This window comes from Arabidopsis thaliana, assembly GCF_000001735.4.
Source record: "Arabidopsis thaliana chromosome 1 sequence".
Taxonomy (NCBI): Eukaryota; Viridiplantae; Streptophyta; class Magnoliopsida; order Brassicales; family Brassicaceae; genus Arabidopsis; species Arabidopsis thaliana.
In genome coordinates this window covers 28,888,510-28,915,277 of record NC_003070.9, presented here as the reverse complement: position 1 = coordinate 28,915,277, position 26,768 = coordinate 28,888,510, and the positions used below count along the sequence as shown (strand labels likewise).

The window sequence follows — 26,768 nt, the reverse complement described above, 5'->3', positions numbered from 1 at the left end:
AGATTGACTTTAACTAAAACATACTCAATTTATCTAAAAATGTCAAAATAATTCCTTTTATATATGTACACAAAAGAACAGGATTATAAGGTTAGAGGTTATTTTGGTAAGAAATATCATAATCAAGACCCCTGTATACCCAACTTCATATCAATATATATATATATACTCTTATATAATAGTTAGTACAATTATTTTACTTATAATATCAACCAGTCCCCCCAATACTCACCTTAAAAGAAGAACACTTAGTTTCTCTATTTCTTCATCTTCCCTCTCACCTGTTTTCTGAAAGCAAGCTTTATATATAGTATACTTAACAATAATGGGCAATAAACGCATAAAAGCAATGATGATTCTAGTGGTAATGATCATGATGGTGTTCTCATGGAGGATTTGTGAAGCCGATAGCTTAAGAAGATACTCATCATCGTCAAGACCACAAAGATTTTTCAAGGTGAGAAGACCTAACCCCCGTAATCATCATCATCAGAATCAAGGTTTCAATGGTGATGATTATCCTCCAGAAAGTTTCTCAGGATTTTTGCCCAAGACATTGCCAATTCCACATTCTGCTCCTTCCAGGAAACACAACGTCTACGGTTTACAGAGTACTAACTCCCATAGATGTCCATGATCTTCATCTACAAGATACTTAAACATATACACATATACATATATATATATATATATATACATATATATATCTATAATCTATATATGCATTATAACAGAGATCTAGTCATGTTTATCTTCTTGCTATCCCTTTGTGTTTTTCTTTTCTTAAAGAAAGTTTCTTTGTGGGTAGGAATTAATTATTGCAGCCACTAATTCCATCTAGGAACCAACTCAAGGTCGAGCTATTTTTGGACGCACGCCCACTTATCTTAACCCTACTTGTATTACAGTTTGCAGAATATGTATCGAATATGTGAACTCATGACTGAATAATTGTAATGCATCAATATGTTAATGTACCCTCTTTATTCTATCACAAAACATCTACTATGTTTTATCTTTTTATTAAATCTAGAAGCCTTTACTAATGTTTGGTTAGGGGCAGGATATCTTACTCGCGTTATTAAATTAATCACCAACAAATGCGTACCATTTATCAAAACGAATATGTACCCGAATTAATGTTTCAACAAATTAACAAAAGATTTGCCAGTATTGTGCAAAAGAAAAATACTAAAAATATGTTCCAGTACCATATAGGTAAATACCAAGACTCAGTTGGTTTTTAAAAGTGTAATGGAATTGAATATGTTTATGGATTTCTGTTTTAAATGTTAAAATAAGAATTATATGAAATTGAGAAAATACATCATCATAACGGTCAACTAGAATTTTTCTTGGGAGTATTTACATGTGATCTGCTGCAGACACTAAAACTTTCATAAATGAAGTCAAATTAAATGAAGTCACACCATAAATGATGCCTTAATTTCTGAAAGTGAGGTTAGCTAATATATTCGTGACATATGATGTAACTTATTGAGTAGTATATACTTATGTTTTCGTCTGTTATAGAATATTCCTATAAAAGTTTTGAAGAACAGAGAAAGTTTTTGATAGCTCAAACTTCAAAGGGATTGGATCTCTTTAGAGATGTTAATGATGGGTTAAAACCTACTGGGTACCCAAAACCCACATAAAATTTTAAGTTCATAGATCTATTTTTTCTGGAAAAAAAACACAGATTTAAAATCGGCTGGATACCCAAATAAATAAAACCCATATAGGTTTACCTCATTGGGTTATGCGTACCCACGTGTTTTTTTAAAATCTTTTTTCAAGTGAATCAACATTTTCTTATCAAAAAAAGATTTCACATTTTTTTTTCCTAAACCGCGATTTAACAGTTTACCACCAAAATATTTTTTTAACATTTTCCCGCCAAAAAAGACATTCAACATTTTCCCGCCAAAAACGACAATCAATATTTTCCCACCAAAACGCAATTCAACATTTTCGCGCCAAAAACGACATTCAACATTTTCCGCCAAAAATAATTTCACATTTTCCCGCCAAAAACGCAATTTAACATTTTCCCGCCAAAAACGACATTCAACATTTTTCCGCCAAAAAGATTTCACATTTTTTGGTCAAAAACACAATTTAACATTTTCCCGCCAAAAATGATATTCAACATTTTTCCGCCAAAAACGCAATTTAACATTTTCCCGCCAAAAACGACATTCAACATTTCCGGCCAAGAAAAGGATTTGACATTTTTACCGCAAAAAACGCAATTTAACATTTTTCCGTCAAAAAACGCAATTTAACATTTTCCCGCCAAAAACGCAATTTAACATTTTTCCCATCAAATATATATGTAATACAGAAAATAAATATAATTTAAAATATATTTATAAGCAAAATATAGATACAACATACATATAATAGTATATTAACAATTAAACATAAATTCTAAGAAAATAATAAAAATCAAGTTGGGTACCCACGGGTAGTCTCAGAACAATCAGATTTTTTCGGGTTTTACCCAATAAATCAAAAATCCATCTGAGTTTTTTAAAGTTGAGTTTTTGATGGGCGGATTTATTTTGGATTCAGGTCGGGCTGCGCTTTTTTACCCACCACAACATCTCTAGATCTCTTCCCAGGAGAAAGTCTTTATCAAAAACGGTGGTATGTTTGCTACTTTCTTGAGGCATTCATTCAAATCTGCGGTTTTGGGCGTAATTTCATACCTGTTTAATAGTGTTACTCCTGCTGAGTCTGGATCAGACGTGATCGAGTCTGGACCTAAGGTGATGATTAATGGTGTTAATGTAAACTTGTTTCCGTTTGAATATTCAACGATGACTTTGAAATTTTCTAGTGCGAGCAAATAACGCATTTATTAGCAACAACCAACCAACCATAATTAGGATCTATACATTTGTAACCAAAGAAAAGAAGAAGGTGTAAATCAACCAGTCAATTACTCCCTTTGATTCATTATATAATATGTTTTAGAATTTTATTTTGTTTTATTATATAAGATGTTTTACAAGTTTCAATCCAAAATTTTAAATGTAGATGCTATTTCGAGACTATATATATTATGCCGTATCTTTTGTAATTGGTTGATTTTCCAAAACTTAAATATCAAATGATAGGTTTAAGAAGAAAATTAAATTTCTAAAACTATGTGCTATGATACAATGGGAAATCAAAATCGTAAATGAGTAGAGACATCAATTTCATATGAAATTTCATGTCATCTGACGAAATAACATGTCATTATAATACGTGAGAAAATCATGCTATTAGCTTAAATAAATGAAAGGGAAAAAAACTTATTTATGATTTTGCAATCACTGTCATTTTTTGTAAATGATAAAGAGTAAAATTTGACTCTTTTAGTATACACTTTTTAGTTATTGCCTTACAAGAGTCAACAACAAGTTGGTAGATAATATCATGTATTAAATTTTACAGGTGAATAATTGTAATGTCTAATATGGTAAAGCAAAAAGTATATAAATAATGAGAATCTTAAAAATGTAAAGCCTAATTAAAATGCCGAAAATATGAATATGCGCATTGGAAGTTGATGGATTTTAGTTACTTAATTAGTTGTGGGGTTAACTTATACTAACACATTTTGGTCACAGAATTAGGTACAACTAATGATTGTCATTAGTCAATTAATAACAAAAATCAAAATTATTTCAATTTGAAAAGACAAAAACAAGACCTTCATTAGGCAAATTCAATACTTAAGTTTTTCTTTTTCTTCCTAAAGTAATCTTAGAACCGATGGTCTTCATATATATATACAACATACATGTAGAGGACATGAAAATTAATCTCCCACAGATTGAATCGAGATAGAGAAAAAAAAAAAGGACTTAAGTAGAACAATGAACAGTTTTGGGGCAAAACAGAGAGACACAGGAAATTATGGGGCAAAATCATACAAATGTTATTAGGAGACTGACTACTAGTGAGGAATGTCTTCTTCTTCTTCATCTCTGTCTCTATGCGTTTGAGAAGCCGTTGATTTTTCCGATACTCTTACATTATATTTTTCGTACACTTTTTCCCGATTCTCCGACCACCATGTCTCAGCTTGATGTTCCCCGAATCTTCTTCGGCTGCAAGAAAGAAACAATGACGACCTTTAGCATCATCAAACCTTATAGTAAAAAAATATGGAATCTCTATGAGCAAAATGTTTAACCTGAAGCGGACTCTTCGTAAATCTCTAGTTCCATCGTGGAGGGCAACAAGGGTTATATACACGCCTGGCTCGTACTGTTCGATCCACTCTGCTTCTACCTGATTAGTATTGTTAACTCCTGTTTGACTCGAACCATTGTCGCTGTTGTTCTGGAACTGGAAAGGCTCGATTCTCTCACTGATTACTGACCCGCTGCTGCTAAGCCGTGGGTCCGCTGGATAAGCATTGCTGTTTCTTTCGCTGGCTCTAGGCGTTTGCTTTGGTGATTGGAGATTAGACCAAGATGCATTTGCAAAGGCAAAGTCAAAAGGTGCAACTGAAGATATAGATGAAGTCATCGATTCCGACCTTGAAGGATGGAAACCATTTTCTTCAGGGAAATGGAAACCATTCTGGTCTAATCCGTTTTGAAGGCACGCGAGTTTTACACTCTCACCTGGAGGTAACTTCTCAGCGACATCTTTGAGCTGTTACAGAAGCAAAATATCAAAATTTACCAGTTAAGTTAGCTTGTGGGAGTAAAATCCAGTTTTCATTCAAGCTTCAGTGTAGTTCAAACCCGATTATACCTGCGCTATGAGCGACTTGATTGCCTCTTTCGCGGCTCTTGATTTGGCAGATTCCTCCTCTGCTAATGCTAAGGCTTCCTGAGTCTTCTTTACAGAGTTCTGAAGCTCTACTTCTTGGAATTCACATTTTTGAGTTAGACTGTCAACCTAAACCAAATCCATGATTTTAATTAGACTACACATTAATGTAGATGGACGAACGAACTAAGAAGCATGAGTCCCTTCTCCGAGAATGTATACCTGTGTTCGTAACTTAACGATCTCCTGGTTCAGAATTTCATTGGTTTTTTTCATATTATCTGCTATACCCACCGGGAAATAGAGCCCAGAAGTTGAAGGCATAGGAGTGGCAGAGCGAGGAGGACTAGATCTCCTAGAGAAAGGTGACACTGACCGAGAGCTAATGCCTGATGGAGCCTGAGCTAACTTTGGAGTAGCTCTTCGCATATCGCCTATATTAGACTGCACAGCATCTTTCAGCTGCAACAAAGAAGGCAGCTGAGAGTTGCGACCGAGTGAAAAAGTGTCAGTTTTCTTTCCTTGTTTGGCCGCTTTGCTATCCAATTGCTTAATTAGGTCCATATTGGATGTACCAAATTTAGCTAATCTTATTTCAGATTTATCTAATCTGTCTCTATTCTCCCCTGAAAGACGAGGCACAGCACTGTTCCTTCTGTTAGTATCGTTTATCTCAGACACTTTGCTGAGCTTAACATAACAAGAATCGCAGACACGATATAGTCTTCCCGCGCTTGGGGCTAGTGCAGCTCGGAATGCTTTTTTTGAACTGCATGAATGACAGTGCACAAGTCCACAATTGTAACAGTTATGTCTTTTCCGTGTAAACCCAAAAGCCAGTCTACAGGTTGAACACTGAGACTGCTCAGCACCAGACACCCATTTGTGAAGACATATGGCTGCAGTGTAATTCGATCCGCAAGCAATGTATTTTACGTGTCTATCCTTCAAAGCTTCCACAATAGTAGGTACTTTTCGATCCTCCAGATCACCATGCCCTAATCTCCCATTGGCTCCTTTACCCCATGTGTAAACTTCATTTCTAGATGTTAAGGCTGCCACGTGATATGCCCCGCAGGAGATCTCCTCGACAAATTCACTTGCAAGCTTGTCTTCCACCAAACACGGTAATTTTCCGTCAGTCTGTAAATTCCCAAGTTGACCATAAACTGTACTCCCCATTGTGAACACTTGTCCAGACGTGGTCAAACCAACTGTCAAACTGTGTCCACATGCAATTTTGTGAAAGTTGTAATCAATTAATGCAGGCACACACGTTGGTTTAAGCCGAGGATCCTTGTCACCATGTCCGAGACGGTTTTTGTCTCCATCGCCCCATGTGAACAATTTTCCAGATGATACAGAACTTGAGTTTGACTGTGTGACAATGATCTCAACAACAGCAGCAGTGTGCCAAACCCCACATGAAACCGCAATCGTTCTCAATCCTGATAGAGATTCAACTTCTCTTGGATACTGAACTGTTTCCTTGTCCCCGTGCCCTAAGACACCAAATGTTCCATCTCCAAATGTAAAAAGCCTCCCATATGATGTTATCAAAGCGGTGTGCCAGGGTCCACAACTTACTGAAGCCACATGAAGCCCCTCGAGAGAACCGGCAATTCTCTTTGGTATCCAGTGACTGATATCAGAGCCATGCCCAAGAAGCCCAACATTATGTGTGCCGTCACCCCAGGTATAGAGCTCTCCAGCCAGTGTAACAGCACAAGTGTGGAATTCTCCACAAGCAACAAAGTCAACAGATGAAGTAGCTGTGAGAGATTCAACAAGACGGGGATGAAAAACATCTTTCCCAATACCATGACCCAGTCTTCCTCCAGATTCTTCACCCCAAGTAAAAATTTCACCTTGCCTTGTCACAAATGCAGCATGCCTGACACCACATGCAATTTGATGAACATCCAAGACAATATTCGACTCCAATGGCTTTGGCACAAGGACATCCGTTCTTGTAGTCAGATAACTTGCATTCTTATCAATCCCAACCTTAACAACATTGTCACATATAACCTCACCCCAGATGTAAACATCACCTAGAGCATCTGAGTCATCTGCTGCAGAACCATGACTAGAACTACTTTGGGCACTAGAGACACTAACTCGAAAACCATCTGAACCAGATACCTTTGTTTGCATATTTTTGTTGTCCAAAGCAACATGTGATTTCTCTGAATCAGTTGGAGGAACCTCAGGCTCAGCACTCTTAGGAGAAGTAATTGGATCGATGTTAAAGGGAGTCCCAGGAGAGCTGTGACCCCGTGAAGCACTGGCAGAACTGCTACTTGGACTGCTTGATGTCAATTCTCTGCTGGCCTGAAATATATAGAAAACAAACAAACGCATTAAACACCAAAATGGAATATCAACAGGATCAACCGATGAGTTCAACAGACCACGACGTCGTCAGTATCCCATTTGATAAACCAACATATATTTGGCAAAAAGGAGTCCTTTCCAGAGTACTTACATCAACTGAAAGGCCTCCGCCACTCCAGCCATCGATTTTTGAGCGCCCGCCTTGCCCAGTGGATATTAATGTTTTCAGGCCTCCAATCCAAATCTCAGCCTCAACCTTGTCCTTACAAATCTATTAAGAAGTGAACTGTTATGCCTGGAGTTATTGTCAAGTGTTGTTGAAATTATTGTCCAAATATATCAGTTTCACGATGACTAACCAAGTCAAGAGACTTCTTTTTTCCGTTGTATAAGAGAGAAAAGGATAAGTAATCTTTCTCTGGGCGAAGATAACGCTGGAAAACAGCCTGAGATGCAAAAAATGAAACAGTTAATTATATACAAGCTTGAAAGGAAGCAGAATTCGCCATACTATATGGAATATTCATTATAAAGACTGTAGATAAAATGAAGATATCTTACAGTTCTCTGCCCAGGTACAATTTTAGATACAGATGCTAACTTCAGTCGCTTTTCACCACTACTTGATATCCAGATCAAAGATTTTTCATCCTGCACAACACAACACAGGTTTATCAGATGAAGCAATAATCCAACAAACAAGCAAAAAACAAGTGGTTGGAGCAGAAAGCAACTCACACTAGACAGTCTGAAAGGATAAAACTTGGGCTTCCCTTTGCGACCATATTTCAAAAGTTGAGTACCCTTCTTCAATGTAATCAATGCCTGCCAAATGTAGAAGATTACTTTAACAAGAACCGTGTGACGAAAAAAAAGAGAGAACTGCATATTCGTTTACATCACCAAGTAATGAGTCTCAATGGTGATTTTAAATCCAGCTAATTGACTCTTTGGTATTACAAAGAAGAATTTGAGAAAGACTTAGAGATTTGCTGGAATTTGAACAAACAAAATCTCAAATATTTAAACTTGGGTTTCAATCCATAAACTCCTTAGATTACATTTTTCAATCAAAGATTTGAGCTTTCTACTGCTTAGAACAAATAAACTCTTTCCCAAACTGAGCAAAATCGAAATGATGAAAGGTAGTGAGCAGAAGAACCTGTTCAAGGTTGTGGTCGGCATTACTATAGGTCACAAGATCTGCCATTCCATGTGAAAAACAGAGCAGAAGAGAACCACCCTCTTCGATCCTTACACGAAGGACCGTTCATCATCTACAAACAAGAGCCCACGAGGTTCTAGCCGCCTCGGAAACCATCAATTTAACCCGTAACCAAACCCCAGTTGGTGAAGAGAGATAGAGAAGGAGAAAAAAGGTAAAAAATTTGAAGATGGCAGTGCTTGCCCAGATCTAAAGACGCTTCTCCGAGATGGAAAAGGACTAGAACCCGATCTTCAGGAACTTAATTTTGAGCTCGGAAACAATTTCCAGCGAGACAAAGGAGGAGGTAGGTAGTGGTGGTGGAGAGAGAAAAATCCGGCGGAGAAAAACGACGGAAAAGCAAAAAGGAAGAAGGAGGAAGACAATGAAGTCAGAGACAGCGATGACAGAGAGAAGAATAGCCAAAAAGAAAGTGACGACGATGTGAGAGGGAGAAGAAGAAGAAGAAGACGGAGTCACAGACACTCGACGGTAAAATTGTTTTACCACAAATTAATTACATCTATATAAATATAAAGGAAACACTTTAATTTCTTGGAGTTATTAATAAATATATACTTTATACTTTATTCTATTTCCTTGTTTTTAACAACAATTTATACTTTAAAATAAAAAAATTGAGGCATCCCTATAACTCTATTGATGCTTAGGAAAAAAGAAAAATAAAAAAAAAAAGTGAAGAGGCGTTCCCCATGCAGTTGTTTGTACATTCGAACTTAAATTGTTTTTGTTGTATTCTTTTTAAAAAACTACTATATGGTATGGGAGTGGATTACATCATATTCTATGTTTTAGAACTAATTTTAGTTCGTCGTACGTACTTTCATTGTGATCAATATTGCATAGTTAGATTTCCAATTCTCTATTGTGAAGAAGTTGTTTGTTTGGTTAATTTATACTTTATATAAAAGTAAGCTTATTGGCTAATCAACATACAAATCTTTACGTGCGTATATCAGTATATGGTTTGAACCACTTTATCTAAAAACTTATGATTAAACACAAATAAAAAAATTAGATAACTAAGTGCATCATTTGTTTGTTGACCAAATTGGTAATTGTTTAATTATGATCAATATTGATTTCTTATTCAATTAGCTATGTGCAGCATTTGTTTTTTGATATTAGGTATTTGTTTAGATATGAATAATATTGACTTTATAACTTTCTTGGTTTGATTACTTTTAATATCATTGTATAGATTCCTTGCCATTACAATTTCACTTGTAATCAATTTCCAAATCTCCCTAACATATAAATTAGAATCTGAGCTGGCCGGTTCAGGTTGTCCGGGCTAACACGAGGTCACGCAATGGTAATTTACTAGTAGGGAAGGTTTATTCTTTTGGCGCAGCTACGTTGAATGTTGGTTGCCGTTTGCTATGAAAAAGACAAAAGTATCCCTAAGGAGAGGTAAGTGGGCCCATTTGGTCTGGGTGCTTCTCTCCACATTTTCGGGGAGTTAGTCGAGGAGAATGTATCCACTTTTGGTGAAAACTATAATAGTGCGTCTCCCTTAATCTTATTCTTCTTATATGATTCTTTATTTGCGTAATCCTTGACATTCACCGACAAAACAAAATAGTTAGTGGTTAACTGGTTATTTAGCGAATATGAATGTGATTTGTTTGGTAGCCAATACATAATTACATAGGATCTAGCTCTTCTCGACATTGTAAAAGCAAATCGAAACCTTGGATTGGATGATGCATGCCCAACTATCAAGACACTAAAGTTGTAGTTCAATTTTCCATACATATATAGAATCATAGATGATATTATACTATATTCGAAATGTTGAGTTCTAAGTCTAAATCAAATGTACATGAGTATTATATTATCTCTATGTAAGTAAACTTAAGAATAACATGTTAATGAATAAGACGAACAATATTTTTACTGAAACGTAAAATCTCATGAATAACACTTGACAATATCGTTTCAAGAAACTAATACAGATCATATAAATAGTTATGTATATATATGTGTGTTAAAACCATATTACATGTATATTTATGAAAGTATCTATAAAGTTTTATTATCAAGACAGTATAAGATTTAATAGGAAAGTTCTGAAGCGGAAATATTTGATAAAATTTAAGGAAATACTAAGAGGATGCGATGGTGATAGATTGTATGATTAGACTTTAGAGAAACAAAATGAATGATGATTAAGGCAAAGGATTAAGAGTTAAGAGTTGAGAACAAATGAAGTTTTGGTTAACAAAAAGAAAAGCTCCAAGGAAACATGGAAACCTACTTACTTTTGTTGTTTATTGTTCTTGTGTTTGGGTCCATCTCCTCATTTCCTACATTTATACTAACCACTTAACCAGTTATAAAAACATAATTCTGCTTTTGTTTTGTCGTTTATATATTTACCTTGTTTTTATTTTTGTCAGCTATTAATTCACTTATTCAAAGTTTTTCATTCATTATGATTTTCTCGTTACTCACATATAATCCGTGATTCACACATTCACTTATCTTTAGACTTTTTTAGATCCACGTAAATCCAACTTTAGTTAAATGGGCCTTAAAATAGTGATTTAGCAGCCCGTTAATCCAACGCGGAAATTGAGATCTGTTGCCATAAAACGGGCCGGGTCATCGAGATTTCGGATCTTTAAGACAAAATAATCAGAAACTTCGAAATCGAGAAGCAAGAAATTGGAATCAATAGATTTGAGAAAACTTTTGATTTCGAGAGTGCTTCGGAGCAGAAGAACGAGCAAAGCTAGGGTTTCCATCTATCAAATCCAGCTACAATCGAACCTATTCATCGAAATTAGGGTTTTTTTTTTGGTCCCTTAATTTTTCCCTTCTAGTAGCTTCTGATCCTTCGATTTCCATGGCGGATGGGTACTGGAACCAGCAGCGACAGCAACATCATCCTCCTGGTGGTCCTATGAAACGTCCCCGTTCCGATTTCGGTAAGCTCCTGAGTCCTTTCACGTTTCCTCAACACATAGATAGTTATGCTCCTAGTTTGCTTGAAATAAACAATGCTTGTCGTCTTGTAGAAGCTCCATCATCAACAATGACTATAGGGCACGGTGGTGGTTATTATCCGCGAGATGAGGATCTCGATGTTCCCGATACTAGAACTATCGGTTCAGCTTACGATCGCTATCTCCAGAGCGTGGTACCATTCTTTCTTGCAAGTTTTTCAGTTCATTCTTCTTTTTTTATTGACCTGAAAAGTTTTTTTTTTTTTGTTGAAGCAATCAGGAGAAGGTGGTTCTGTTTCCATGGGAAGATCAGGAGGAGGAGGAGGAGGAGGAGGAGGTAACGTTCAAACCATAGATGATTTTATGTTGAGACGTGGTGGAGTTCTCCCTTTAGACCATGGTCCAAATGGTCACACCATTGGTTTTGATCCCCCAGAACCTGTTGGTAGGCGTAACCTACCTTCAGATGCATCCAACACTTTATATGTTGAAGGACTTCCTTCTAATTGCTCTAGGAGGGAAGTAGCTCGTATCCTATTTTATGACACATTACAAGTTTTTTTCTTTTACGGAAACTATTTCTCTCCACTTTCCTTAACCGATGTCTAGATATATTTCGACCTTTTGTAGGATACAGAGAAGTGAGACTTGTGACCAAAGACTCCAAACATGTAAGATTTTCCCTGCTTCAAAGTTTGGATATTACTGAAAATCGCTTGTTATAGAAAGTAATTACTTTGATAAACCTGCTAATGGGTTCATATTTATGGGGCAATGCAGCGGAACGGAGATCCTATTGTTCTTTGCTTTGTTGATTTTACAAACCCTGCCTGTGCTGCGACTGCTCTGAGCGCCTTACAAGGTAAATGATAAGCATCTCCAAATATCTTGCCACTTTGTTTATATTTTTCCTGGCTTTTGATTCACGTGCATTCTAAGCTTGTTTACATAGTTTGGATCTATTTTTTTCTGTTGGATTGTCTTTCGACTAATACATACTGGTATACATTGAGTTTGGTTTTGGAAAAGTGCAACCTTACACACTATATGTGCTGTAGCGTGAACTTGAAGTCGCAAAGCCATAAAACCATTGCCCTAATCTCTAAACCATAAACTCCATCCATCATCTAGACACCTATGCTCTGCATCTAATGTTCTTTAAAAACTAAAACCTTTGACAGGCTATCGAATGGACGAAAACGAGTCTGATTCCAAGTTCCTGCGGCTCCAGTTTTCTAGGAAACCAGGTTCAAGACCAGGACAAAGAGGAAGAAGGTGATGACTCAGGGACATTGTGGTACGTCAACCAAATGGTGACTTGTGGTATCTCCTTTGAAGGAAATATACATCCTCCCTTTCCAAGTATAATCTCAATGAAATCGCACATTACATCACTTATGTCCTTGAAGCAACCTGAGTCGAGAGAAACAAAGATGCGCGGAGAGTGTAGAATATGAGGTTATAGAAACTGAAAAAGACTCTTTTAACATATATATACTGTTTTTGTTCCCTTCCTAGATTTCAAGCTCATATGTCATGTTATCAAGTTGTGTTGTTGATTTCAAATGTTCATTACAAAATGATTGGTTTTAGATATCGAAACATTCTTGATACATTATGAAAGAGGATTTATCTATGGCTAGTAGTGTATATCTTTCTCAGTTCATATTATTGACTTGTATTCCTCTCCTTTTTGTCTTCTCTTCAATTTTGGAAAAATGTTTGTTGTCTTTCAAAGATATTTGTTTATCTGTATTATTTGAAGACGTGTTTGAAGATGGTGTCGACGGGGAAGACTTTTTTTTTTTGGCATAGTTTGGGAAGACTTGATAATGTCTGAGATAAGTTTAATAGATTTCTTTGTGGTCCGAATTATGTAATGTTATCTTGTTACATTTATTGTCTGACTGTGTAAACTTTATGTAGTACACATGGACAAGAAAAGAGACGTGATTGCTTTCGGGGCTGTGGATTAATCTCCTAATTTCGACTTAAAACCTCATATCAACCGGTAGGATTTTGATGGCAGTGTGCATGATTTACTATTTACCAGTCCTAATTTTAGCCAATAATAATAAGAATTTGAGTTTTCAATATATGTAAGTTAAAGTTATTCGAAAAAGGTACTAATCTCTTTGCAGAAGAGTAACAACAGCACACAAATATCCGAAGGCAGATGCTTTTCTTCGTTTCACGTTCGTATTACATATCAAACATCTTCCATGTTTGTTGTCTGTCCCTTTTCATGGTTTTTAACTTCTTAATATATATATATTTTTTTCCTTTTAGACTTTAGGAGCAATAGTTTGTGATTTTAGAGACATAGTTTGTTTTTGTTTACGTGTTTCCTACGAAATGCTACAACGTGCTCATAAGGAGTTAAAGGCCATAGGTCCATAGCCTTCACGATGTTTATCCACATTTACTGCTGAGGTTAATAAACAAAATACGCCTACTTTCTATATATCTAAAATATCGTTGACAGTATTTTAAAGTATTGTTTTAGCCACTAGTTCGTTGAGTCGTCTCCTCAATCATAGAGTTCTAATTCACACTTGATATGATACCGAAGCTGGAAAGTTAAATATATAGAAATTAAACAACTTAAGTTTCTTCGGATTCTGATCATACTTTATATTTGTGTCTGTTAATACTTATTTAAACCTGTTCACTACAATGTATGGCTATTTGGATGTCGCTTATCAAAATATAACCGTACTTGAATGTGTTTTAGTTTCCTTTTCAACCTTTTCCAAAAACGATTTTAAACCAAATAACGTTTTTTATCCACCTTCATGATTTTTTAAAAATATTGGCAATTTTTTGTTGTTGAGAAAAGGTTAATTAATGAGATTGAGGTAATGTCTTTTTAGATTATATTTGCTATATATATGTATACTTTTCATAGTCGGTGATTAATCAATCATTCTTCATGTGTTTGTTATTTCGCATGACGAAAGACTAACTTTAGGGGATTACTGTATTATCTATTTCCATTAAAGAAGAAAAAGAGATGCATGCATTTTTATGAAGAAAAAAAACTTGTTTTGTGAAAAATTAAGAAAGTAAGCAAAGTTAAAAGACAAAGTTCTTTTTTTTATTATTATTATCAAAAATGTTCATTTCCGTAAACCAAGATAATCTTCGTTAGGTCTTTGATCTAATAGTCAGTAGTCAAAACCTACTAAGATTTGTACATGTAGTGCATTTCACAATTAATCGCCTAGTCTTTTCTCAACTGACCTATAAATTTGAGACAAAATAAAAGAAACCTCTAAATTTAAGACTTATGTGATAGTAAATTATTAACTTAAAAGTCTCGAATATGAATCCGTCTTTGTGTTTTATTACCTAATTTGGGGGAATTTTAATCATAACCTCTCTCATGAGTCATGTCTCATAAGTCATGACTGAAAGAAACTGTTGCCTAACAACTACAACAAAAAGGTAAAACTATTTGTTTGTACGATGCAGAATTACTAGCTACTAGGAAACTCTGATCCGATTCTATAGACATTTGGAGTAATACTCCAATCATCCATTTTGAGAAATGAAAAAGAAAAATAAGAGGGACGAATTTTTCTCGAGAGGAGACAAAACTAATAAAAGGATGAATAACAAAACTATACAGAAAGACTTATTAGCAGTGGCTGCTAAATTAGCAGACCTCTGGGCTCTGGCGGCCCCCCACGAAGAAACGAAGTCCACCAACCCCTTCCAATGCTTTCACACGAGAAAAAATATTTCAGAGTTTCACACATTACAATGAGAAATGAATATTAGAAATAATTATGTTTTACAATTTATACATATCGAAGATCAAATATAACATGCTTCAGTAACAAAATGCAAAATAATATATACAATGTGATAGGTAGTAGAACAAAAAAACTTGGTGCAGTAAATATACGTTCAGATGTAATTGTTTCAGCGTAAACCGATCAAAAATGAACATCAAGAATACTACAAAACAACCATTAATAAAAAATTGTTCAGGTGAATTTTCCGGTAATGGAGGGAGCCTTTCCATCACCAGCTTTAACGATTCTAAGTTTCTAACCCAATTTTTTATGAGAAATCAATCAGAATCAGCCATGTTGGAGGAAAAAAGACTCTTTACTTCTTTAACTTTTGCATGGAATTTTGCTTTAAAGTCATTGATTTATTTGGTAGATCATTATGAAAATACAAGCTCGTATTTTGTTAATATAAAAATGAGTGTGGAGGAGAAGAAATCAATACACAAATTGTTGACCATCATTTTTAGGTAAATAGTATAATTGTTTTTCTTTTTTCTTTTTCTAAATAGTATAATTTTGTTTATATGAAAAATGATTAGTTTCTAATAATTTACGTTTTATGAACAAACGAGAACCGTGTCCGTAATTCAGTACGCGGGGGATCATTAAGACAAGTTGTAGCGAATAGTAAGTACTAAGTAGTGATGTTTGCTGAGATATACACATAAAACAGAAAGTAAAACTTAGAACATGTCAGTAACATACCATATATTTCATTATTGCTTTAGCACATTGACACATTCATATTATTATTATTCTTTGGTATGAACATTCACATTACTTATGTTATGTTATAGTCTCAAAATTAATTAGGAATGTAAGGAAAAAACAAGGCATCACTTGGAAAAGAAAAATATAAATGAGAATAGTAATTAAAAAAAATAATTATTATTTTTCTTTTTGTCGAGGGTACTTTAAAATTCCATATGTATAAATATAATATACTCTAAGAGTATCAAAATAAAGTTGAATCACTAAATCCAATAGTTGGCGATTTATTGGGACAAATTTTTATTCATTTATTGAAAATTTGAAACACTGGGCAAAGTGTGCAATACGACAAAATAAACTCCATAGGTGTTTACCAGGGAATAGTAACAATTAAGATGGTTCGATTATATGTGTGTTCTTTCTTTTCCATTCATTTGAATTTGGGTGTATATATATGATAATATTATTATTATTTATAAAAATAAATCAACAACACGTAGCTAATAGTTAGTTGATATGAATATATTATCTCCGAAGAGAAGATAATAAATCAACCAGCAGCTTTGTTGACAAAAATAAAAATAAGAATATGGAGCTTAGAAATTACATATTATCATTTATCAATCAAATAGCTTCTTTGTTTTTTTACTTTTTTTTTCCTTTTGTTATCCTTTTTGGTACTTGGCTTGGACTTTGAAGTACCAAACGATGTTTCGCATTTGCCTAATTTTCCTAAAAACACTAGTAACGTTTTTGAATAAAACAAATTTGAACTCAAAACTTCAAAAGGCAACCGTATTCTTGAATTATGTTTCTGTTTAATGTTTGTTATAATCACTACTTATTAACTGAACTTCAAAAGGCAACCATATTTGATATCAGATCGTATTTTTCTCATGCTTTCCGAACAAATATTTTGTATTCAAACATTAGTATTGTTTCTAAATAACTCAAACCTAATTAAATTTACCTGATCTAAATTATTAATGCCGGTGATTATAGTAATTTTGTTTGAAGTCGATTTCTTCTATATCAAAATTGTCAAGATTAGTTATAGAACTTTTGACGCCTAACCAAAATAGTCAAATCTCGAGAAAAAATACTATATAGAATGTTAAGTTGTTGATTTGTCTATATCATAATCCAGCTGGTTTACTTACCCATTTGATAAAAATCAAAAGAAAAAATCCCATTTAATTTTATTATCAAAGATGTTATATTGGCTTATGTTGACCAAGTTTCGATATTATAGTTTATTGACCTATTTTCGATCTTAGCCTTAAATTGGATTATCCTCCTCCTTATACATTTCTAAAACACCTGTTCGTGATAAGATAATTCCCAATCTGTTAACATTATATGAAAAACAATATAAATATTGTCAATATGTTATGGCCTTTATCGTTGAGTTGTTTACATCATTCACAAGCAAGCAGCTAAAACAAAATTCACCACAAGTTACAATATGTTGTCTTGATCGTAAAATGTATTTAGGTTTGAATTAATGTTAGACTAATTAATAATTAGATAAATTTAAGAGTTGCGAGGGATTAATAAGCGTAATGACAAAAGAAACGTGTAAGAGTAATAGAAAACATATGAATTAAAAACCTAAAAACAAAAGTAAGAAGTTAATCAAAATTGACTGTCACCGGCACGAAAGAGAATCTAGTACATGACGGACATCTTTCTACTTCAATGTTCCTTCTATAGTCAACTAGGCCGCCTATATCTTCAAGACCTTAACGCGTTACTTCTTTATTTATTTTTTATTTTTTTGCTTAGAATTCGTATTTCGTTTTGCGATGAACATGTAAATCATAAGATAATTTGGAATATTAGTTTTCATTCGCCACTAAATCTTTCAATACATTATTTTGGGTGATGAAAGCACAACTTGGCATTGAAAGTTTGAAACACATAATAGGTTTAAGAAATTTAGTGGGAAGCTAAATATCCATGAGATTATTTTGTGGATTGTGCAAACATTGTAGAGACATAAGTTATTATCGGATTGCAGACGTTGCAAAAATGTGTACACAACTGTTAACATATGATCATATCATACCATATGGCCTCGTTTCTAGAATTTCATGTGCTGTTAAATGAAGTAACTGTTAACATTTACCATACTCAGAAATGGATGTATTATCCTCTCATATGATCTTTCTTCAGGCCGATCTACCTCTCGATCAATTCTTGTAGTTTTGTTTGGTTAACATATTTCATACTTAAATTCTGTTAGCTTTAGATTTTTGTTTTCTTCTTCTTCTTTTTTGGTATAATCCTGTTATCTTTAGATTCAATGTTCTCTATATTATATGTGATTTTATACGTTCGGAACATTCAGAACATGTCGATCAACTACGACCGAAAATAATAGAAGGGAAGAAGAGAATCAATAATGAAACCCGAGCGAGGGAGACTAACCTCATTTTCTTTCTTTGTATTATTAATATAGTCAATGTCTTTTTTTGTATTGCTTACACACAACAGGACACAAATTTACTACCATGAGAGATAGTCGTAAAAAGGGATAAAATGTAAATGTGAGAAGCTATATAAAGGATGCTAACGGGAGAGAGTAAGAGCATCAAACACAAAGCAAAACACATAACACAATGGGGGCACCAATGGCCTCTTTCCTTGTCTTAGCATTCTCCCTTGCTTTTGTCTCTCAAACCACCGCAAATTACTTCTACTCTTCCCCTCCACCACCGGTTAAGCATTACTCTCCTCCTCCTGTTTACAAGTCCCCACCACCACCGGTTAAGCACTACTCGCCTCCTCCCGTTTACAAGTCCCCACCACCACCGGTTAAGCACTACTCGCCTCCTCCGGTTTACAAGTCTCCCCCACCACCGGTTAAGTACTACTCCCCTCCTCCGGTTTACAAGTCTCCCCCACCACCGGTTTACAAGTCTCCCCCACCACCGGTTAAGCACTACTCCCCTCCTCCGGTTTACAAGTCTCCCCCACCACCGGTTAAGCACTACTCCCCTCCTCCGGTTTACAAGTCTCCCCCACCACCGGTTAAGCACTACTCCCCTCCTCCGGTTTACAAGTCTCCCCCACCACCGGTTAAGCATTACTCCCCTCCTCCGGTTTACAAGTCCCCACCACCACCAGTTAAATACTACTCCCCTCCTCCGGTTTACAAGTCCCCACCACCACCGGTTAAGCACTACTCGCCTCCTCCGGTTTACAAGTCCCCACCACCACCAGTTAAATACTACTCCCCTCCTCCGGTTTACAAGTCCCCGCCACCACCGGTTAAGCACTACTCGCCTCCTCCGGTTTACAAGTCTCCTCCACCACCAGTTAAGTACTACTCCCCTCCTCCAGTTTACAAGTCTCCACCACCACCGGTTCACTACTCTCCTCCTCCCGTAGTATACCATTCCCCACCACCACCGGTTCACTACTCTCCTCCTCCCGTAGTATATCACTCCCCACCACCACCGGTTCACTACTCTCCTCCTCCAGTCGTATACCACTCTCCACCACCACCGGTTCACTACTCACCTCCTCCAGTCGTATACCACTCTCCACCACCACCGGTTCACTACTCACCTCCTCCAGTTGTATACCACTCCCCACCACCACCCAAGAAGCACTACGAATACAAATCTCCTCCTCCTCCGGTCCATTACTCTCCCCCTACGGTATACCATTCTCCTCCTCCTCCAGTACACCACTACTCACCTCCACACCAACCCTACCTTTACAAATCACCACCTCCTCCTCACTACTAGATTACTTAATCGTCTCTAATGGTAATTATTATTTCTCATACTTTACAATGCTACACTTCAATCAAATCTAGTAACCTATTATTTCTTATGTTAACATATCTCATATATTTTTGCAGGAGTCGACGACGATACACAAGAAAACAAAGAATCGTTTGGTGATATAATAAAAGACACAAGATCGTTGACGGGAGAATTGAAACGGATACATATGTCAAAAGAGAAAGTTTCCCATTTTAATGTCTTTTCTTTATTTATAAATACGTTACTGTAATAAACTTCAAACATGTTAATGAGTGTGATCCCTTCATGCATGCAAATCAGTTATATGTTTGTAAGTAGAAGTCCTGTTTTTTGCTTCAAATCCTTCAATATCAAAGTTTGGTTGTTCAATTAAATAAAAGTATGAGTTTCTTTTCATTTTTCCTGCTCCACTATCCCAAATTTTAATTAGCAGCTATGAAATTCTAAAATGAACCATCAATATCAATTTCTCTATAAGGATATATAGATAAACGTTAACATCATCGAGGAAACTGAAAATGTGTTTTAGTTAAAACTGGTCAACAGTCGTCGTACTTCTGTCTAAGTACATCCTCTTAATCGAGTCTTAGTTTGGCCAGACACAAACAAACAAAAACCGAGTCTGTTGACGGTAAGGAGATCATAATATGCCTTGAGGTCAACGGCTCTAATAGAATCGCAGTTGACTTATGCCGTACCGTGTGATACACCTCACGTGCCTTCCTCTTGCTTCTCAGAACAAAGGAAACTTGTTTTTCAACATAGATTAATTATATAAATAAGGAAAGCAAATCTATGCAAGTGATCAAGTGTCAAGTATTTTGTGACTATTAGTTTATTTCATGCTTAGTAGTATATCTCGGCTTGGGTAAAAAGACTATACATTCTCGTTTTTATTTTTATGTGTTTGTTTCTTCTGTAATTTCGTATTTGGATTCATCATTGTTTTTGTATTTCTTCATTTTTCTGATATATCAATTACATTCAATTATTCATTTGAATCAAGTGGTAGTATATTTCTGCATTATTTTTTTGAACAAAAAAAAAGTATATTTCTGCATTATTGGTTACCTTAAGCTATTTTGGAAAAAGGAGGCAGGTCTTCATACTTCTTGTCTTGAAATTATTTAAGTGGTTAGAGAGAAAATCATAAGAAAATACGGAGTATTTGACTATTGCAAAATTAAAATCTATGTAAGAATAAGACATGTATAATCTGTACATGTTTGTTTGTTCGTTTATAATCTTATTATTGTCGGGGTTTTCCGTAAATTATATGTCTCATTCGGACTTAGGTCTTAGACTATCTGTCTTTCTTTTTCATCTCTTTTACTCTTTGCATACATTAACATTAGTCAAGTCAACTATATTTTTTGGATCCGCATCGTCTTTGTTCTTGACCCTCATTGCCGAAGATAACTCTCTCCGACTCTTTCACATAAATCCACCGGATTCCACATATATGGCTGTTTTGATCAGTACAGCAAGAATCTTTAACCGTTGATTAAATTATAATCTTAGTTACTACATCCCGAATAAATGTTTCTCAATTTGATGGACGCATTGTGATGATTTTGTTCGACCATCTATAGAATGAAACATAATGGTGCATGACACATTGCATAAATTATGGACCCATTTTGACTTATGTGACATAAATATCATTAAGTATGAGCAAATCTGCATCATCAAGCACCTTCCTTCAGTTTCAAGCTAATGATAACATCATTGATATAATTTATGAAGTGATTACATCAAACATACATATGATTGGTGTCAGAATTGACTAAGAAGGAGATCAGTTTCAATGGACAAGAAATTGCTTGGTGACATCAAAAGTGAATGATTCTCTCAATATGGATATGTTCTGAACCATATCCATATACACTTATTTGTAGTTTTAGGGATTCAAAGAGGAAACATGGTTTCAAGTTTCAACTTTATACAATTCTCTGTGAACCCATAACTGAAATTCCTAACAAAACCAAGATGATCACATATCAAAGGTTGAAGCTTAAGGCAATCACAAAGCAAGACTACAATCGTATCACATTCCATTTAACAGTTTTACAAACAGTCTGGATTACAAGAAAACAAACACAAAGCACATAGAGAAACAGTGATACAACAGCTTAAGAACAGTAACAACAAAGAAGCAGATACATTCATACAATCAAATACAGAAAATCAGTAAATAATCATAAACAGAGAGATACAGATTCCTTCCTTCTATGGAATAATAATGCGCAACGAACACAAACGGACCTTTTTTTCTGTTGTCATGGCATCAATGTAAGCTTAGCATCAAACACAAAACCTCGACACAATCCATCTGCATAACCAGGGACGCCCTCAATCCATCTCCAACCTTGCCAACAATCCCACATTGCAAGCTTCCCCATCCTTTTAGCAGAGAAGTAAACCCTATCTCCACCTCCAAAAACTTTAAACTTACTCGATTCTTGAAAACCTCGGTACATCTCTAACGGCATTCTACCTGCTTCTTCCCACTCCAAGCTTTCTAGATCAAGCCTAAGTATCAGAATCGTTGAACAAGCCGGGTTCAACGAAAACGTCGATTTCAATCCACCGATCATAAGAAGCTTAGAATCACCGTTACCGCGCAATAAACGCGGTCGTTTGATGATATCGAATATATCACCCCATTCATGTTTCTCCAAGCAAACCCAATTGGTATGAGTGATTGTGAGATTCGTCAATTTACATGAGAAAAGCTTCCATTGACTTCTCCATGGAGATCCAACATCACACAATGCGAAAACCGAGCTAGACATTAACACAGGACTTCTAGGTTTCGATGGTAAATTCGACGAGAATTTGAGCCATTGGTTAGCAACTACAGTACCTGAGTAATACAACGCAGCGAGCTCAGTGAGCACCATGACTCGATTCACCGAATCAACAAGAACAGTACCATGGCGTGACCAAGCTGAGCCAAGCTGAGGCAAAACCTTGAACTGCCGAGTTAACGGATTACAAGCGACGAGCGATTTGCTAGATTCAGCTAAATCAATCGAATCTCCCCAAAGATAGATCAATCCGCTTGAAGAAGCTACAGGCTGAGGAGATCGGAAAGGGAGGAAATCGAGATTGAATCTGAACCATTGATTCTGCTCTGGATCATATACATGGATGTACGGTCGGATATTCGTTGCGTGTCCGTTTCCGCTGTGACGGTGACTGTGGTGGTGATGAGGAGGTCGGAGAGCGAGTAGATTCAACGGCGGACGAGTTGAGATAATCTCTATGAAACACTGAGAGGTCAAAAGCTGGTTGAAGAACTTGCAGACGGATCTGCAGATCATGATATCACGAATAGGAAGAGATGAGAAGATCTGGTGGAGAGAATCAGGTGGAAGACAGTTTACCGGAGACGATTCCATGGTTTTTCTCTTCCTTCTCCGTAGGTTTCGGCGGCGGAGAGAAATGGTCTAATCGAGAATTGTGGGAAAACTAAAGGGTAAAATCGGAAAAGTATGAGAATGCGCCATTGGTATGCGTTGTCATTGGTTCCGGTTTTGGGTATCGGAAGGAGAGTGGTGAAGAAAAGGGAAATAATATATAGTTCCCATTTTGTCCTTGGGTTGCTTAATGCGCTGAGTCACCTACTTGTCTGCTTATCATTTGAATATTTTCATAATTGACTATTTTATATTCTCTTTGGTCATTATTTGTATGAAGTTTTGTATTAGAAAGACTCGACATACGCATTTTTCATAGATTCATAATTGTTTAAACCTACTTAATATCTATATATATATTTTTACAGTCATTTTGTGAAATAAGTCATGGAGTTAAGATTTATTTACAATGGCTGTCACTGACATTTAATAATTATTTTTTATAATTAGAAAGAAAATCTTCTAATTAAATATTTGATATTTAACAATCTTCTCAAAATCTTTCTACTTTAACTACACAATTAATTACTAAAATAAAACTTCCAAAATATTTAATATCATTTAATTACTACAAAATTATCGTTTTTGATATTGCTTTTCGGCATGATTATAATCATGAAGCCGCATAGATATTTGATAGCATTTAATTACTACAAAATTACAAAATATTTAGACAATAATTCATAAACATATCATAAGTAAGATCAACATTAATAAAATAAATGAGTTTTTTTTACAGGACGAGTTGGCGGGACAGATTTGACAGAACGTTACTTAATAACAATTGTAAACTATAAAATAAAAACATTTTATAGAAATATACAATTTGCAAACTTTTATATATATTAATTTAAAAAATAAATTATTCTCGCGGTGTACCGCAGATTAAAATCTAGTTATTAATAAATTAGCAATCAATAATTTGTAAAGCATTGAACGGCACAACTTACACCAGCTCTGGTTACCTGTAAAAAAAAAAGAATGAATTTATAATAAAATTATAGTATTGAAATTCTAGTTTCATGGTTGCATTATTAAATCGTACGCATAGAAACAAGAGGCTATGTCGGCCTTGTTGTTTATCGGGTCGGTCCAAAACAATTTCCGGCTACTTTTTCCTATATTAGCTTAGGCTCGGAAATGGATTTGAACATTTTATTGTTGGTGAAATTCTAAATGTAACATGTAAAGATGAAAAAACTGCTTAGAGAAAGATCATTTCACCAAAACAAGAAAAAGATAGAAAGATTTTGATGTATGGTCTTAGACAATTTCATCTCTTCTAACAAATCAAATATCCTTAAAAAGCAGGAAAATCTAGCCAATAGAGTATTGAACACAACCATAATTGTTTTATCAATTCAGTAATACTTTGAAAATATTATGGCAACAGAAATGTATGCGTCCACGTGTAATAAAGCCCTTAACACCTAAAGAGAATTCGGAAGAAGACTTATAAGAAGATGTCCAGTCTCCACACTTTTTTGGATATTGTTTGCTTAATTTATGACAAAATAATCCAAAAGCTGATAATGTTTCATGCCATCGGGTCTTATAGTGTTAAGTTCTCAGATCTTCAAGTTCAGTTCACGGGCATTTAATCAAGCTGAGGTAAATATGTATATTGGGCCAACTAGTCTAGTTAACCCGTTTCTGAACAAAGCCATCTCAAGGGTTACAATTTTACTATCTCGCGTAACAGCGAGAAACAAAGGATCAAACTTGGTAATACGCTCAATACACCACTACCCTGAGGCTCAAGCCTTGTTAAGATATCAATTAAGCATTAGCCGCAGTTCTTAAGCAGTCCAAACAATCTCGAATGTTTGCTCCAACGCTTCAGCGTCTAGGATTTAATTTTCCGACTTTAAAGAATCAATATTACTAACATAGAAACCAGATATCTATTGACTAGAACTGATAGATATGAGAACAACGATTGGACAGATTAAAACCCAAAATTTCAAACTCCTTCACTTTCAGTAATAGACAAATTAAGAAAGAAAAAAACAGAGAATCAAGCCCTCAGGTCTTAAAAGACAATTGTTTTACAACTTAGTCATAGATGGCACAACGCATTGGCTTCTTCTATGCCAAAGACCATTAAGATCATATCTCCATCGCTGCAACCAAACATGTATGTGTGTATGTGTATATATATATATATATAGAGAGAGAGAGAGAGAGAGAGAGAAAGAGAGACAGAGACAGAGAAGCAGGAGCAGCAACAAAGATAATGAGTCTCAGCAAGAAAAAACCAAGCGGCACCACTCAAACTCATTAGAGTCATCATCACAGGGCTTAAATCTCACCAAAAATAACAACATACAACTACAAATGATTAACTACATCAATACCAAACAACAAAGATTAGTGATAAAAGAAAAATAGCCCTCAGTATTCACAAAAATCTGTCATATACGGCGCATCAAAATCAGGTTTTCAAATATACTCAAAGTTACCATTGCAAGAAACCAGTAGTAGCAGCAGCAGCAGAGAACACAAGAAGCAGAGGAAGAAGAAGAAGAAGAAGACTGTTGAGATGATGATGATGATAATGATGATGAGGAGCAACAATGGTAACTACGAGAAGAACATTCAAAAACCAGGGCACCACTCAGAAATGATTTCTTACATCAATGGGCAAAGACAAACCAAAACATAAAAACCGAAACTTTAATTAAAAAACAAAGCCCTCAGATCTCATAGCTATAAATTTGATCATTCACGGCTTAGAGTAAATGGGTAAAATCCGGCAACCTAAAAAATCCCTGAACACCACCGTTTCGCATCCGACGCACGTGTGAGACGGATAGATGGTAAGGGTGGAAGTGTGCGCGTGTGAATGTCGTCGGAGACGAAACGACGGCGTTCAAGGCTATTAGGTTAAAACAACACGCCGGAGATTACCCAAATACAACCGCTCTATAACATAATTTTATGCATCATTGGGCAAATCAAACAACAACAAACCAAAATTGCAGAAACGATAAAAGAAGATCGGATTCAAGTTTTTTAGAAAAAAAACCATTACCTAACAAAGATTTGATAAACTAGAAACAAACAAAAAAACAATTACCAAGCAAAATTTCAATAAACTAGAAACAAAAATAGCTAATCGGCGAGAAGGAAGCCAGGAAACAAATCTGGGATTGAAGTTTCAAGGTTAGATAAAGACGATGAAATTAGGGCTTCATATGCAAATTGTCTATTATACCCTTGTACGTAAATACTGTAAATTATTAGGTTCATGGGCTTTTGAGGTTCTAATCCATAACAAAAAGGCCCATTCTGATTTATTTAGGTTTTTCTTTACATATTAGAAACTTCAGGCAATATTTAGGTTCAAGTGCATTTTCTTTCTCTTCTCTTAATGTTTAGGGGTTCGAAATTCTAATCATGACGGACATCAAAGAGCGTGTGCTCAAGTACGGAGAAGTGGAAGATGATGGAATATATAAGACAATATTTGTTGTTTCACTACCAATTTGTGAAAACCGAGGGCTACACGATTATTTGGGAGATATTGTAACTGCGGGTACTTTTGTTATAGTCGAAAATGAAAATAAATCTAAGTAAACGGCTTGATGTTTTCCATGTCCTATCGAAAAATATTCTTTCTTCCATAACTTTCATGTATGTAAGCAAAATACTTAAATGTATAAACTAACACGTTCCATTATCTTACGGAAAAAATAATATTATTTGTGAAAAACCTTAAAACTTAAAACGAAATTTTCATCAAAAACTTACTTAAAACATTATTC

The 26,768-nt window shown here is 35.3% G+C and overlaps 5 protein-coding genes, 1 long non-coding RNA gene and 2 other non-coding genes across 11 annotated transcripts; 4 read left to right on the top strand and 4 right to left on the bottom strand.

The window, feature by feature from the left end:
- Window positions 1-175: 175 nt before the first annotated feature.
- Window positions 176-832, top strand: IDL5 (inflorescence deficient in abscission (IDA)-like 5). The gene is made up of 2 exons (NM_001334749.1): window positions 176-611; window positions 809-832. The coding sequence occupies exons 1-2, from the start codon at window positions 326-328 to the stop codon at window positions 829-831; spliced, it is 309 nt and encodes a 102-aa protein (NP_001319392.1). The 5' UTR covers window positions 176-325; the 3' UTR covers window position 832.
- A 2,861-nt stretch (window positions 833-3,693) lies between these two features.
- Window positions 3,694-8,837, bottom strand: PRAF1 (Regulator of chromosome condensation (RCC1) family with FYVE zinc finger domain-containing protein). The gene is made up of 9 exons (NM_106346.3): window positions 8,279-8,837; window positions 7,855-7,941; window positions 7,678-7,767; window positions 7,476-7,562; window positions 7,268-7,387; window positions 5,002-7,113; window positions 4,762-4,908; window positions 4,193-4,659; window positions 3,694-4,106 (listed from the first exon to the last, which is right to left on the bottom strand). Exons 1-9 carry the CDS (start codon window positions 8,324-8,326, stop codon window positions 3,953-3,955), a joined length of 3,312 nt encoding a protein of 1,103 aa, NP_565144.1. The 5' UTR covers window positions 8,327-8,837; the 3' UTR covers window positions 3,694-3,952.
- Window positions 8,838-10,857: 2,020 nt separating this feature from the next.
- AT1G76940 (RNA-binding (RRM/RBD/RNP motifs) family protein) lies at window positions 10,858-12,960 on the top strand. 3 transcript variants are annotated; one of them, NM_106345.4, is made up of 6 exons: window positions 10,858-11,274; window positions 11,365-11,486; window positions 11,566-11,821; window positions 11,902-11,963; window positions 12,073-12,154; window positions 12,474-12,960. In NM_106345.4, the coding sequence occupies exons 1-6, from the start codon at window positions 11,193-11,195 to the stop codon at window positions 12,569-12,571; spliced, it is 702 nt and encodes a 233-aa protein (NP_177820.2). In that variant the 5' UTR covers window positions 10,858-11,192; the 3' UTR covers window positions 12,572-12,960. The 3 variants fall into 3 exon arrangements, with proteins under 3 accessions (NP_177820.2, NP_001323218.1, NP_001185414.1); NM_001334748.1 differs by having other exon boundaries at window positions 11,566-11,963; NM_001198485.1 differs by lacking the exon at window positions 11,365-11,486 and having other exon boundaries at window positions 10,967-11,274; window positions 11,606-11,821; window positions 12,474-12,850.
- Window positions 12,961-18,157: 5,197 nt separating this feature from the next.
- EXT4 (extensin 4) lies at window positions 18,158-19,977 on the top strand. Of its 2 annotated transcripts, NM_179564.1 has the most exons (4): window positions 18,395-18,907; window positions 19,290-19,447; window positions 19,494-19,579; window positions 19,675-19,977. In NM_179564.1, the coding sequence occupies exons 1-4, from the start codon at window positions 18,425-18,427 to the stop codon at window positions 19,827-19,829; spliced, it is 882 nt and encodes a 293-aa protein (NP_849895.1). In that variant the 5' UTR covers window positions 18,395-18,424; the 3' UTR covers window positions 19,830-19,977. The 2 variants fall into 2 exon arrangements, with proteins under 2 accessions (NP_565143.1, NP_849895.1); NM_106344.3 differs by having other exon boundaries at window positions 18,158-18,907; window positions 19,290-19,579.
- Window positions 19,978-21,556: 1,579 nt separating this feature from the next.
- On the bottom strand, window positions 21,557-23,302 carry AT1G76920 (F-box family protein). The gene has a single exon (NM_106343.4). It carries the CDS (start codon window positions 22,981-22,983, stop codon window positions 21,859-21,861), a length of 1,125 nt encoding a protein of 374 aa, NP_565142.1. The 5' UTR covers window positions 22,984-23,302; the 3' UTR covers window positions 21,557-21,858.
- A 1,161-nt stretch (window positions 23,303-24,463) lies between these two features.
- On the top strand, window positions 24,464-24,704 carry AT1G09693. Its single transcript, NR_139675.1, has one exon. It is a non-coding gene; the product is annotated as an other RNA (long non-coding RNA).
- AT1G09915 lies at window positions 24,469-26,181 on the bottom strand. The gene has a single exon (NR_143544.1). It is a non-coding gene; the product is annotated as an uncharacterized misc_RNA (transcript).
- MIR4228 lies at window positions 25,746-25,903 on the bottom strand. The gene has a single exon (NR_139674.1). It is a non-coding gene; the product is annotated as a microRNA ath-MIR4228 precursor (primary transcript).
- Window positions 26,182-26,768: the final 587 nt, after the last annotated feature.